The 12,636-nt window shown below is 45.5% G+C and overlaps 1 protein-coding gene across 2 annotated transcripts in view; it reads left to right on the top strand.

The window, feature by feature from the left end:
- Positions 1 to 223: 223 nt before the first annotated feature.
- CHCT1 (CHD1 helical C-terminal domain containing 1) overlaps positions 224 to 12,636 on the top strand; it is a 73,335-nt gene continuing 60,922 nt past the window's right edge. The window contains exons 1-6 of one of the 2 annotated variants that reach the window (XM_019431082.2): positions 224 to 375; positions 1,522 to 1,623; positions 1,881 to 2,056; positions 2,521 to 2,620; positions 8,480 to 8,675; positions 11,045 to 11,319. In XM_019431082.2, the coding sequence (XP_019286627.1) occupies positions 325 to 375; positions 1,522 to 1,623; positions 1,881 to 2,056; positions 2,521 to 2,620; positions 8,480 to 8,675; positions 11,045 to 11,130 (711 nt within the window). In that variant the 5' untranslated portion in view covers positions 224 to 324 and the 3' untranslated portion in view covers positions 11,131 to 11,319. Of the gene's footprint in view, positions 376 to 1,521; positions 1,624 to 1,880; positions 2,057 to 2,520; positions 2,621 to 8,479; positions 8,676 to 11,044; positions 11,320 to 12,636 lie in introns of those variants that run through there. The other variant, XM_019431083.2, reaches the window with a different exon arrangement.

Here is a 12,636-nt window from a genome sequence, read left to right as displayed (position 1 = left end):
TCTGACAGTTCTCCTGGGAGAAGGGGTGCCAGCCCCTCCTGGCCAGCTGTGAGCTCTAAGAAAGTCCTGGGTCTACCCGGCACATCTTGCTCACTTCCCTGTTCCAGTTCCCAGTTGAACAAGATGGATGGGCCACCCCTAAGAATGAGGGCCTGGCAGGGGGAGGGGAGCTAGGTTCTGTGTTGGCAGTTGCCATGGTTTCACTCAGAGTTCTGGAGCCAACCTGCCCACCCCCTGAGACACTCAGGTCACAGAAGCAGTAGGTCAGAAGCCTGAGGGGATATAAGGAGTGCCACTCTGGAGCCCCCCAGTGCACCTGTTGAGATGGAGGCCTCAAATGGGCAAGGGGGTGAAGGAGACAAGCCCCTAAAGAAGGTGAAGTGGGGTGAGGGATGTGAGGGAGGGAAGAAAGAAGGTCCTTGAGGGGCTAGTCTTGGAAAGCAGAGAACATGAAATTAAGGGAAGGAAAGAAGAAGGAAAAATGTTGATGTACACAAGTTAGCAAGAGACCAAAAGAACAAAAGGATAATTCATTCAAACACAAGTTTATCAAAGACGTGTATTCCTGGCAAGATGATTGTTGGTTATGGAGACACAAGGGCATGTGTGTGTGTGTGTGTGTGTGTGTGTGTGTGTGTACACTTGTGTCATGGTCTGTGTGTGTGGTTGTGTGGTGTGAGGGGTGTGTTTATAGATTTGATCGGCCAGAGTCCCCTCTCTCTGGGGCCTGGAGGAGCCTAAGATACATACTCTCTCCATCTACTTTCCTCCGTTTCCCTGGTCTCTCCCTTCAGAGTGGTCTGGGCCGGGATCTTCCTTGTTCCCCCTGAGCACAAGCAGGAATTAATGCTCCCTTTTCTGAGAGGCTTTTGAAAGGTCAGGTGCAAATCCCACCATGTCAGTTTAATCCTGTGCTCTGACTTTAAGTATTATTTCGTAGTCACTTTGTCTTCATTAATTTTCAGCTTTTGGGGGGCCCACTTTTGCTGTCAGAAATCTCCTCCTCATCACCATCACTGTCACATGGTTTTCTGAGTGCCTGTTAACATGGCATGATGCTAAAGGTTAGAGGTGGTCCTGGGGCTTAGGCCCTCAGTAAATGTTTGTTTGAATGAATGAATAAATGACTCCTTGCTCATTCCCCCAAGGAGTTTCTTACATCTCTTGGCGCCTCAAAGTGTTCTTATCTGTAACCAGGGATAATGATATCTAACCTCACAGAATTTGTGGGAGAATAAAATGAGTTCGTGTTTATCAAGTGATTTGTACAATTAACTACTATTCTGTGCTATAATTATTATAAAAGAAATGGGTAGGGCATTCTAGGTTTCCTAAGCAGGGATGTTCAGGGATGGGTTTCTTTGCTAGGGCTTACTGCTTTAGGACTGGGCCAAGAAAGTGTCCTCAGGGAAAATGGAGAAGGGCTTTGGCTGGAATTTGGATCACTGGTTGCCTAGCACTGCCCCTCAAGAGCACCTGCCTAAGCTCCCCAGCTGACCATTGCCTCCTGCCTCTTCCCAGGTGACAGATGCACCCTACTTAGAGAAGAGCTCCCGCACCACCCCTTCTGGAGACTCACTTGTACGCCATGCCAAGGGTCTGGACCAGGACACCTTCAAAATTGTAAGGGGCCAGCCCAGGACCCTGTCTCTTGTTCCCTACAGGTCAGGAGACCTGGATCAGAATTGGCAGGCCTCAGAACCATAGCTTATTGTCCCACTTGTCATGCTCTTGGGAAGGAAGTGGGGCAGGAGCTTGACTGGAGCCTCCTTACTTAACCCGCTTAACACTTCCTGCCTCATAAAGGCTTCTGGTTACTTGGGGCTGCCCATCTGCCTCTTTTCTCCTATGACCCCTCACTTGACCTGTTGCCTCCTCAGTGCAAAGAATATCTAAGACCACTGAAGAAGTTCCTGCGAAAGTTGCACCTGCCCAGGGACCTTCCTCAAAAGAAGAAGCTAAAGTACATGAAGCAGAGCCTGGTGGCCCTAGGGGACCACATCAACACCTTTCTGCAACACTACTGCCGAACCTGGGAAATCAAGCACTGGAGGAAGTAGGGCAGCCTCCTTGCCCTTCCCACTATTCCCACTCCTGGGCCACATACCTTTCCCACCCCCGATTCAAGGTCCCACCTCAGTCAAGATCCCTGAGTCCTTCATTCTTTCATCTTTATGTGAAAGAGTCAGGATGCTAGAGTGAGCATGGTGAAGAGGGGGTGGAGAGAATGGGATCTCTAGTTACTCAGGGCAGCATTGATTCATGGCAGCTACATACACAGTGGACTCTCCTGACTCTGGAGAATGACCTCTGATTGAACAACTGCTGTGTGGTGTGGGTACCCATCACCAGGTTGGGGTATTCAAGGTCTAGCAAATTTCCACCTCTCCACGTCCCCAGCGAAATCCAAGGAGGCAGCATGTGGTCCATTTCTCCCTGGGTGGGTCCTGGACACAAGACAAATGCTGAAGGGAGAGGGGCTGTGCTCTGCCTCCCTCAGCCTTGGTTTCTCCCCTGCAGGATGCTCTGGCGATTTGTCTCTCTCTTCTCAGAACTGGAGGCAAAACAGCTTCGCAGGCTCTACAAGTACACCAAGAGCAACCAGACAGCTAAGTTCCTGGTGAGGCGCTCAGGAAAGCTCCTCCCCAGGCCTGGCTGAGGGTTGGCTGGTATATTCTTGGATTGTGGGGGGAGGCCTGGGGCTGAAGGTCCCTCTGATACCACCAGCATCCTTCCAGTCATTTCCACACTCACTGGCTCAGGAAGACCCCACTGCCCCTACCTTTACCCCTATAGGGGGCGAAGTGGGGCTAAAAAGGGCAGAGGCTCAACTTCAAGTTCTTGATACTTACTCTCCACACCAACACCCTGATGTTAACAAGGGCAGGGACCTTCCTGAGGAGCTATAGGTGGGGACGGTTGAGGCCAGGCAGAAAGGCACAGCCAGCTTGGGGAAGGCTCCAAGGACTAGCAACAGCCTGGCCTGGCTTTGGTCAAAAACAGTGACTCTCAAACATTTTGGTTTCAGGTCATGTTCACTCTCTTAAAAAACCATTGAGAAGCCCCAAAAGCATTTATGTAGGTTATATCAATCGATATTTGCCTCATCTGAAATTAAAACTAAAGAAAAAATTCAAAATAAGTACTTACTAATCCAATTAAAAATAAAAGCAAGGAGCCCACTACATTTTAACATAAATAATTTTTACAAGAAATATCTGTATTTTCCAAAACCAAAAAAATTAGTGAGAAGAATAGCATTGTTTTACATTTTTGCAAATCTCTTTAGTGTCTGGCTTAATAGAAGACAGCTCAGCTGTGTTCTCATATCTGCTTCTACAATCTCTTATGATATGTGATTTGGCTTAAGTACATGATGAAAACCCAGACTTGCACAACTGTATAGTTAGAGAAGAGAGGAATATTTTATTAGCATTTTCAGATAGTTATGGATATTTTTTTAAATTTATTTACTTTGAGAGAAAGAGAGAGCAAGGGAGAGGGGCAGAGAGAAAGAGAGAGCAGACTCCATGTTTGGTGAATAGCCCAATGCGGGGCTCAACTCTCATGATAGTGAGATCGGCACCTGAGCTGATAGCAAGAGTTGGACGCTTAACCTGCTGAGCCGCCCAGATGCCCCTGTATATTTTTCTTTGCTACCACACCAAAACTCAACAAGTGGCAGCTACTTAGTAGCAATGTGGAATCTGAAACCATATGAATGAACGTTATAAAATACTTCTTTTTCGTTTTTTAGCACTTTTAGGTTTACAAAAAAATTGGGTAGAAAGTTCAGATGTTTCCCATATACTACCCCCTCTTGTTTTCCTTATTATTAGCATCTTGCATTAGAGAGGTACATTTGTTACCATTGGTGATCCAGTATTGACACATTATTAACTAAATAATGTCCGTAGCTTACATTAGGGCCCACTCTTTGTGTTGTACATTCAATAGGTTTTGACAACTGCATAATGACATGTATCCACCATTACAAAGCATACAGAATAGTTTTGCTGCCTTAAAATGCCCTGTCCTCCCCGTATTCATCCTTTCATTCTTTCCCTCCAAACTCCTGGCAATCATTGATCTTTTTACTGTCTCAATGTTTTTACTTTTTCCAGAGTGTCATACAGTTGGAATCACACAGTATGTAGCCTTTTCAGATTTGTATCAATGACTTTTTCACACTGGCTTACATTAGACTCCATTGGTTTCTCTCTTGCACTTTGGGTAGACCCCACTTTTCAGGGGGTCAGTGAGGTCAAAATATTTCAGGGGCCCCCAAGGGCTCACAGAGCACACTCTGAGAATCACTAATTCAAAATAATAATCATGGGTAACAGTTTCTATGTTCCAGCACTTTATGTTCCCTCCCGTGATCTTCAAAAGTAACCCTGGGGCACCTGGGTGGCTCAGTCAGTTAAGCGTCTGACCTCGGCTCAGGTCATTATCTCATGTCTCATGGGTTTGAGCCCTGAATCTCGCTCTGTGCTGACAGCTCAGAGCCTGGAGCCTGCTTCAGATTCTGTGTCTCCTACTCTCTCTGCCCCTCCCCTGCTCACACTCTGTTTCTCTCTCTCAAAAGTAAACAATTTAGGAAAAAAAAAAATAACCCTACATGGTAACTAGAAATAGTGTTCACAGTGTGTAAATGAAGATACCAAATGCAGAGAGCTTGACCCAGACCACATATCAAGTAGAGGGAAGAGCCAGGTTCAAACATCTGGTTCAGAGGAAAGCCCTCCTCTGACTGGCACCTCACTCTTGCTGGGCAGCTTTAACAAAATCCTTTCCCCCCTTGGGTCTCTATTTCTTCCTCTGAGCATGAATGGGTGAGTCGTTTCAGTGATTCCTCCTCTGAATACAAGGAGTTGCCATTTTAGTGATATCTGGATTTCACTGGCCAGGAAAATCTCAAAAGATATTTTCAGGTTCTCAATTTTAATTTTGTCAAGGACTTTAAAATAAGTACCATTGTTTCATTACAAAGAAATGCATAAGACTCTATAATTCTAGACTAATACACACATGAAAAAATGCTCAACATCACTCATCATCAGGGAAATACAAATCAAAACTACAATGAGGTTATCAGCTCACACCTGTCAGAATGGCTAAAATTAACAACACAGGAAACAACAGGTGTTGGCGAGGATTCGGAGAAAGGGGATCTCTCTTATATTGTTGGTGGGAATGCAAATTGGTGCAGCCACTCTGGAAAACAGTATGGAGGTTCCTCAAAAAGTTAAAAATAGAACTGCCGTATGTTCCAGCAATTACACTACTAGGTGTTTTACCAAAGAATACAAAAATACAGATTCGAAGGGGCACATGCACCCTGAAGTTTATTTTTTTTTTATTTTATTTTTTTTTACGAGACTCATTTTATTTTATTTATTTTTTTTTATTTTTTTATTTTTTTTATTTTTTTATTTTTTTTATTTTTTAATATATGAAATTTACTGTCAAATTGGTTTCCATACAACACCCAGTGCTCATCCCAAAAGGTGCCCTCCTCAATACCCATCACCCACCCTCCCCTCCCTCCCACCCTGCCCTCCCTCCCACCCCCCATCAACCCTCAGTTTGTTCTCAGTTTTTAACAGTCTCTTATGCTTTGGCTCTCTCCCACTCTAACCTCTTTTTTTTTTTTTTTTTTCCTTCCCCTCCCCCATGGGTTTCTGTTATGTTTCTCAGGATCCACATAAGAGTGAAACCATATGGTATCTGTCTTTCTCTGTATGGCTTATTTCACTTAGCATCACACTCTCCAGTTCCATCCATGTTGCTACAAAAGGCCATATTTCATTTTTTCTCATTGCCACGTAGTATTCCATTGTGTATATAAACCACAATTTCTTTATCCATTCATCAGTTGATGGACATTTAGGCTCTTTCCATAATTTGGCTATTGTTGAGAGTGCCGCTATAAACATTGGGGTACAGGTGCCCCTATGCATCAGTACTCCTGTATCCCTTGGATAAATTCCTAGCAGTGCTATTGCTGGGTCATAGGGTAGGTCTATTTTTAATTTTCTGAGGAACCTCCACACTGCTTTCCAGAGCGGCTGCACCAATTTGCATTCCCACCAACAGTGCAAGAGGGTTCCTGTTTCTCCACATCCTCTCCAGCATCTATAGTCTCCTGATTTCTTCATTTTGGCCACTCTCACTGGCGTGAGGTGGTAACTGAGTGTGGTTTTGATTTGTATTTCCCTGATAAGGAGCGACGTTGAACATCTTTTCATGTGCCTGTTGGCCATCCGGATGTCTTCTTTAGAGAAGTGTCTATTCATGTTTTCTGCCCATTTCTTCACTGGGTTATTTGTTTTTCGGGTGTGGAGTTTGATGAGCTCTTTATAGATTTTGGATACTAGCCCTTTGTCCGATGTGTCATTTGCAAATATCTTTTCCCATTCCGTTGGTTGCCTTTTAGTTTTGTTGGTTGTTTCCTTTGCTGTGCAGAAGCTTTTCATCTTCATAAGGTCCCAGTAATTCACTTTTGCTTTTAATTCCCTTGCCTTTGGGGATGTGCCGAGTAAGAGATTGCTACGGCTGAGGTCAGAGAGGTCTTTTCCTGCTTTCTCCTCTAAGGTTTTGATGGTTTCCTGTCTCACATTCAGGTCCTTTATCCATTTTGAGTTTATTTTTGTGAATGGTGTGAGAAAGTGGTCTAGTTTCAACCTTCTGCATGTTGCTGTCCAGTTCTCCCAGCACCATTTGTTAAAGAGACTGTCTTTTTGCCATTGGATGTTCTTTCCTGCTTTGTCAAAGATGAGTTGGCCATACGTTTGTGGGTCTAGTTCTGGGGTTTCTATTCTATTCCATTGGTCTATGTGTCTGCACCCTGAAGTTTATAGCAGCATTATCAACAATAGCCAAACTGTGGAAAGAGCCCAAATGTCCAGTGACTGATGAATGGATAAAGGAGATGTGGTACATATACACAACGGAATATTAGCCATAGAAAAGAACGAAATCTTACATTTGTGATGATATGGATGGAGCTAGAGTGTATTATGCTAAGTGAAATAAATCAGTCCGAGAAAGACTACCATATGATTTCACTCGTGGAATTTTTTTTAATGTTTGTTTATTTTGGGGGGCACCTGGGTGGCTCAGTTGGTTAAGTATCTGACTCTTGATTTTGGCTCTGGTCATGATCTCACGGTTTGTTAGATCAAGCCCCGCATTGGGCTCTAGGCTGACAGTGCAAGGCCTGCTTGGAATTCTCTCTCCCCCTCTCCCTCCCTCTCTGTCCCTCCCCTGCTCATGCTCCCTCTCTCATTCTCTCTCAAAATAAATAAATAAACTTAAAAAATAATAATGTTTATTTTTGAAGGGAAGAGAGACAGAACATAGTGGGGGAGGAGCAGAGAGAAAGGGAGACACAGAATATGAAGCAGGCTCCAGACCCTGAGTGGTCAGCACAGAGCCCGACTAGGGGCTCAGGAACCGGGAGATCATGACCTGAGCGGAAGTTGGACACCCAACTGACTGAGCCACCCAGGCGCCCCTCACTCGTGGAATTTAAGAAACAAAACAGATGAGGGAAGACTGGGTGGCTCAGTTGGTTAAATGTCTGGCTTCGGCTCAGGTAATGACCTCCCTGTTCGTGAATTCAAAGCCCTCCAGGAAGCTGCTTCAGAGCCTGGAGCCTGCTTCGGATTCTGTGTCTCCCTCTCTCTGCCCCTTCACCCACTCAAGCTCTGTCTCTCAATCTCTCAAAAATAAACAACAACAAAAAAATAAAAACAGATGAACATGTGGGAAAGGAAAAAAAAAAAGAGAGGCAAACCTAAGACTCTTAACTATAGAGAACAAACTGAGGGTTGTTTGTTGGAGGGGAGGTGGGTGGGGGACAGGCTAGATGGGTGATGGGTATTAAGGAGGGTATTTATTGTGATGGGCACTGGGTCTTATATATAAGTGACAAATCACTAAATTCTACTCCTGAAACTAATACTACACTATATGTTAACTAAACAGAATTTATTTATTTATTAAATTTCTTTTTAATGTTTATTTATTTTGGGGGAGAGGAGCAGAGAGAGAGAGAGGGAAAGAGGATCTGAAGCGGGCTCTGTGCTGACAGCAGAGAGCCCAATGCAGGGCTCAAACTCACAAACCGTGAGATCATGACCTGAGCCAAAGTCGGATGCTTAAACTGACCCACCCAGGAGCCCCAGCTAACTAGAATTTGAATACAAACTTGAAACAAACAGAAAAAGATACTATAACGCTAAGAGTTGGAGGACGTATATCAAAGTAAAGAACCACCCAATAAGAGACAGTTGGCAGCCTGGCCTCAGTGTCTCTGTTTCTCTCCCACATCTGTGACCCTTTGTTCCTGCTGACTAGGCACGTGTGAGGTGCAGCCAGACCACAGTAATTTCCTAACAAGGGCAGGGCTGGGGCTCTGGAGTATGGGGCCTGTCTTCTCCATACTCTCCTAAACATTATGGGCCCATTGCAGGTGGCATTCTGTCCCCTGGACACCCCGGAAAGCTCCTTGCTGGCCAACCAGGAAGACAGTCTGCCCAAGCTCTGCAGTGCCTGGGGGCTGCACGGCAACATCAGCGGCATGAAGGAGAGGCTGTCCAAGATGCAGTCCCCTGGCCGAGAGGCCTCCCTGCTGGGGGAGCCAAGATCCCAGATCCAGGTCATGAAAGGTAATGCCCCTTCCATGTGGGAACCATGTCTGGAGGAGGGGTCTCGCCCACGGTGCCACATGCCCCCTACCCCCCCCCCACCCGCCCCCAGCAACCTGACACGTTTCCCTTCCCATCTTCTTTTTAGCCCTCTATTTCTCTTTCTGTCCATTCTCCTTCCTCTTCTGCACTTTTTTCTTTTCTCTGTTTTGTCCCCCTCCCTGCAGGCATGTTTATCATAGAAAGTTTGAAATGTACAGATAAGTATAAAACACAAGAGGGGAAAATCACCCATCACCCAGAGACCATGACAGGTAACATTTGGGTGTGTTGCCTTCAGTGTTCTGTATGATTTCCCTCCGGAGGTCTCGTGATATATAGTTTTGGTTCCTGCATTTTTCAGTTAACAGTTTAAATGAAGGCGCTTTCCCACAAGACTAGAAGCAGAGACAGTTTCTAGCAGCCAAGAGTGGGGGCTCCAAACAGGGGCAGGGTGCCTACTCCCTGTTTCAGGTGGCTACGGGGTAAGGGAGTGGTTCATTCCCAAGGCGGGGAGAAAGTCGAGTCAGATGGACTGGGGATGGCCTTCCCAGCAGCTTTGGTCTCTGCAGTGACTGCACTGCTTGGCCCACTGGATGGAGGCTGTGGGGTTAGGGACAGACTTTCCAGCGAGGGGTCCCAGCCAAGGTTGGAACCTACGAAGGCCCCCTCCTGTGCACTGAGGTGCAAAGAGATGTGGGAGCCACATACCCCTCCCTCTTCTGGATCTGGCTCCGGGGACCCCACATACAATGGGATGAAGGCCAGGACGTCATTAAGATAATGTAGGCCAAGCAGCTCATGAATCAGATCAGGAAAGTGAGGTCTGGGCTTTTGGGGTCAGCCTTTCCCTGTACCAGGTGCCCTGTATCTCTTTATTTCACTTAACGCCTGCAACATCCTCATGAGGAGGGTATTATTGTCCCCCTTGCACAAATGAGCAATCTGAAGCCATAGGGCAAAGGGTGGGACAGGCTGACTGGAGGAAGTAACTCTGGGACAGGCTTTAAAGAAAGGGAAAAGGAAAGGAGGGGGGAAGGAAGAGTAGGAGGAGAGAGGAAAGGTGTGTGCAGAGGTGAGGGGCAATGAGCGTACAGTCCGGAGCCTGGAGGTGAATGGAAGAGCAGGTTGGAGAAGTGCAGGATGGGGAGGAGGGGAGGATAGAAGGGTCTGGGGGGGTGGGGGGGTGGGGGGATAATAGGAAAAAGCCTTGCATGGTAGGTTAAGAACTTTGGCTTTCATGTAATTCTTTTTTTTTTTAATGTAATTCTTAAAATAACATTTTATTCCTACCTATAAACAGAAGCATAGCATAGAAAATTGGGTAATACCGATAAACAAAAATAAGCAAATATAAACACCACATTGTTATCACTACTGCTAGCACTTTCCAGATGTTTTTTATGCATATAAATACCTGTATTTTAGCCAAATGAGACCTCGCTGTGTGTAGGATTTTGCTTGGAACTTGCTTTTTTCAGTTAATTAGATCAACCTTCCATGTCAACGTTTTCATTTCATCTCATTGTTGGATTAAATACTTCATATTCAAATTTTCCAAGTAGTCAAAGATATTTTTTGCGCTGGTTTCTCAAGCATGAATTGCCCTGGTTATGCCCCTTCCATCTCTTTTAACCTAACAATGTCCTCTTTTTTACACCCTGACTTGTTGAGGAGATCAGACCACTGATCTGCCGAATGTTCCACTTTTGATTCTTGTTGCTTCCTTTTGGCATTTTTAAAGCTTGTTCCTCTTTAGATAAAAAGTCTTGGTGAATTCACGTTAAACATTTGTTTGGGATACATTAGAGCCGAGGTTGTGTTCTTCACATTGTGGTAATATGACAAAACACACACTATTAGGCGGGCCCACCAGGAATGGGCTAAGGTCAATCACTGAGTCTATTCATGATATTAAATGTACCCCATGTGGTGTTTCTTTGACTCTATGTTCATTAGTCCGTTTTTACGAAAAAAGATGGCGGTGGTGTTTGCAAACAGTCTGGCAGCAAAGTCCTGGGACCTGGGGCATGAAACTTGAGAGGGGTGCGGGGAAGAATCAGAGTCAAGACACATGGTATAGTCCTGACTGTGCCCCTAACTTGCCTTGGGCTTTGGGTGGGCTATTTCCTTACTCTGTGCTTGGGTGAGATCCTTCATCTGTAAATTAGGGTGATACCATCTTCCTCTGCCACAGGGTTCTTTGAGAAAAGAGGGACAGAGGTTGCAAGTTAAGATAAGATTGTGTTGTTCTTCCTTTCTGTCCTTATCATATCCCCCGAATGTTACAGCCTGAGATTCTCTTACTCTTTGTGATGTTATCAGGACTGTGTTTGACCTTCCCTTTTCAGATTCTCTAAGGAAACTTCCTCACAAAACAAAACTCAAGAATAAGAGAATTAAGGAAGCACCAGAGACTCCAGAGACCTGCCCATAAGAACATCAGGCTAGAACAGAGGGCCAGATTGCCCTGGGTCCCAGAGCACTTGTCTTCAACACCTCTGCACCCTGGGGGCTGGGACCAATGAAGGGAAAGAAGAAAACTGTCTTTATCAGAAGGATGCTCAGGTCTTAGTTACGTATAAATGGGGCGGGAAATAAACAACCTTAAGACAGTTCTACCTTACTTGGCTAACAATCATCATTCATTCGTCTTTTTAATTTATTTAAAAAAAAATGTTTGCCAGCTACCTTCTGATTGGCAGGTATGAATAACACAGATGAATAACACAGATGAATAAGAAGTGATCACCATCATACTCTAGTGCAGGAGACACACATGAATAGACATTACAACAGGCTGAATAGAGGTGCACAGGGAAACCTCGGCAGGTGACAAAGGAGTGATGTGTGCCAGGGGAGAGCACAGTAGAGAGTGGAGGGGGCCTTGCAGCAGAAAGGGAGAAGTCTGGCAGTCTGCCTCAGTTGTCTGGACTTGGTCTCCTGGATAACCTGGGGGGAGAGAGGTAAGGGAGGTGTCAAGCAGTGGAATGAGCTGATGTGACCTGGCGATTGGGGAGATGCTCCAGAGGCAGTGAGCACAGTGCATGGAAGCGAGAGAAGGTGGAGGCCAGAGACCAAAGAAGAAATCATATCAGTAGCCTTAGCTGGGATGATGGTTCAAACTGGTGGTCAAAAGTCAGCAGCTGCATGCTGCCCGTTGTGGTGGTCTACTTACTGTTTAAAATTAAAAAAAAAATTAGTTGCCAATATTAACTTGGTACATTTCACCTTAAAAACAACAAACAGGGGCACCTTGGTGGCTCAGTCAGTTAAGCATCCGACTTCAGTTCAGGTCATGATCTCACAGTTCATGAGTTCGAGCCCTGCGTCAGGCTCTGTGCTGATGGCTCAGCCTGTAGCCTGCTTTGGATACTGTGTCTCCCTCTCTCTTTGCCTGCTCCCTGCTCATGCTCTCTCTTATTCTCTCTCAAAAATAAACAAAAACATTAAAAAACAGACAAACAAACAAACAACAAACAGCAACAGGGTCGCCTGGGTGGCTCAGTCAGTTGAATGTCCGACTTTGGCTCGGATTATGATCTCACGGTTCATGGGTTCGAGCTCCGCGTCAGGCTCTGGGCAGACAGCTCACATCCGGGAGCCTGCTTCAGATTCTGTATCTCCCTCTCTCTCTGCCCCTCCCACGTTTGTGCTCTCTCCCTCTCTCTCAAAACAACAACAACAACAACAACAACAACAACAACAGATTTCTGGTTTTTAAAAACTTGCCCCACTTGGATGTGCCTTCCCACATGACCGCGCCAGGCTGGAGCTCAGAAACAATTGCTCAGGTTTCACTGATATTCTTTCTAGTTAGTTCACCACAGTCTCCACCCCCTCTCTCTTGCGTCACACACTGGCCTTCTTCACCCAGTTGTATCACCCATTTGACTCTTCTGGCTTTTCATATTTGCTACCTTGGGGATATACAAAGTCAATG

This window comes from Panthera pardus, unplaced genomic scaffold, assembly GCF_024362965.1.
Source record: "Panthera pardus isolate Hobbes unplaced genomic scaffold, ASM2436296v1 HiC_scaffold_3, whole genome shotgun sequence".
Classification (NCBI taxonomy): domain Eukaryota; kingdom Metazoa; phylum Chordata; class Mammalia; order Carnivora; family Felidae; genus Panthera; species Panthera pardus.
Note: the sequence above shows the minus strand (reverse complement) of the source record. Positions and strands in the feature narration are given on the sequence as shown.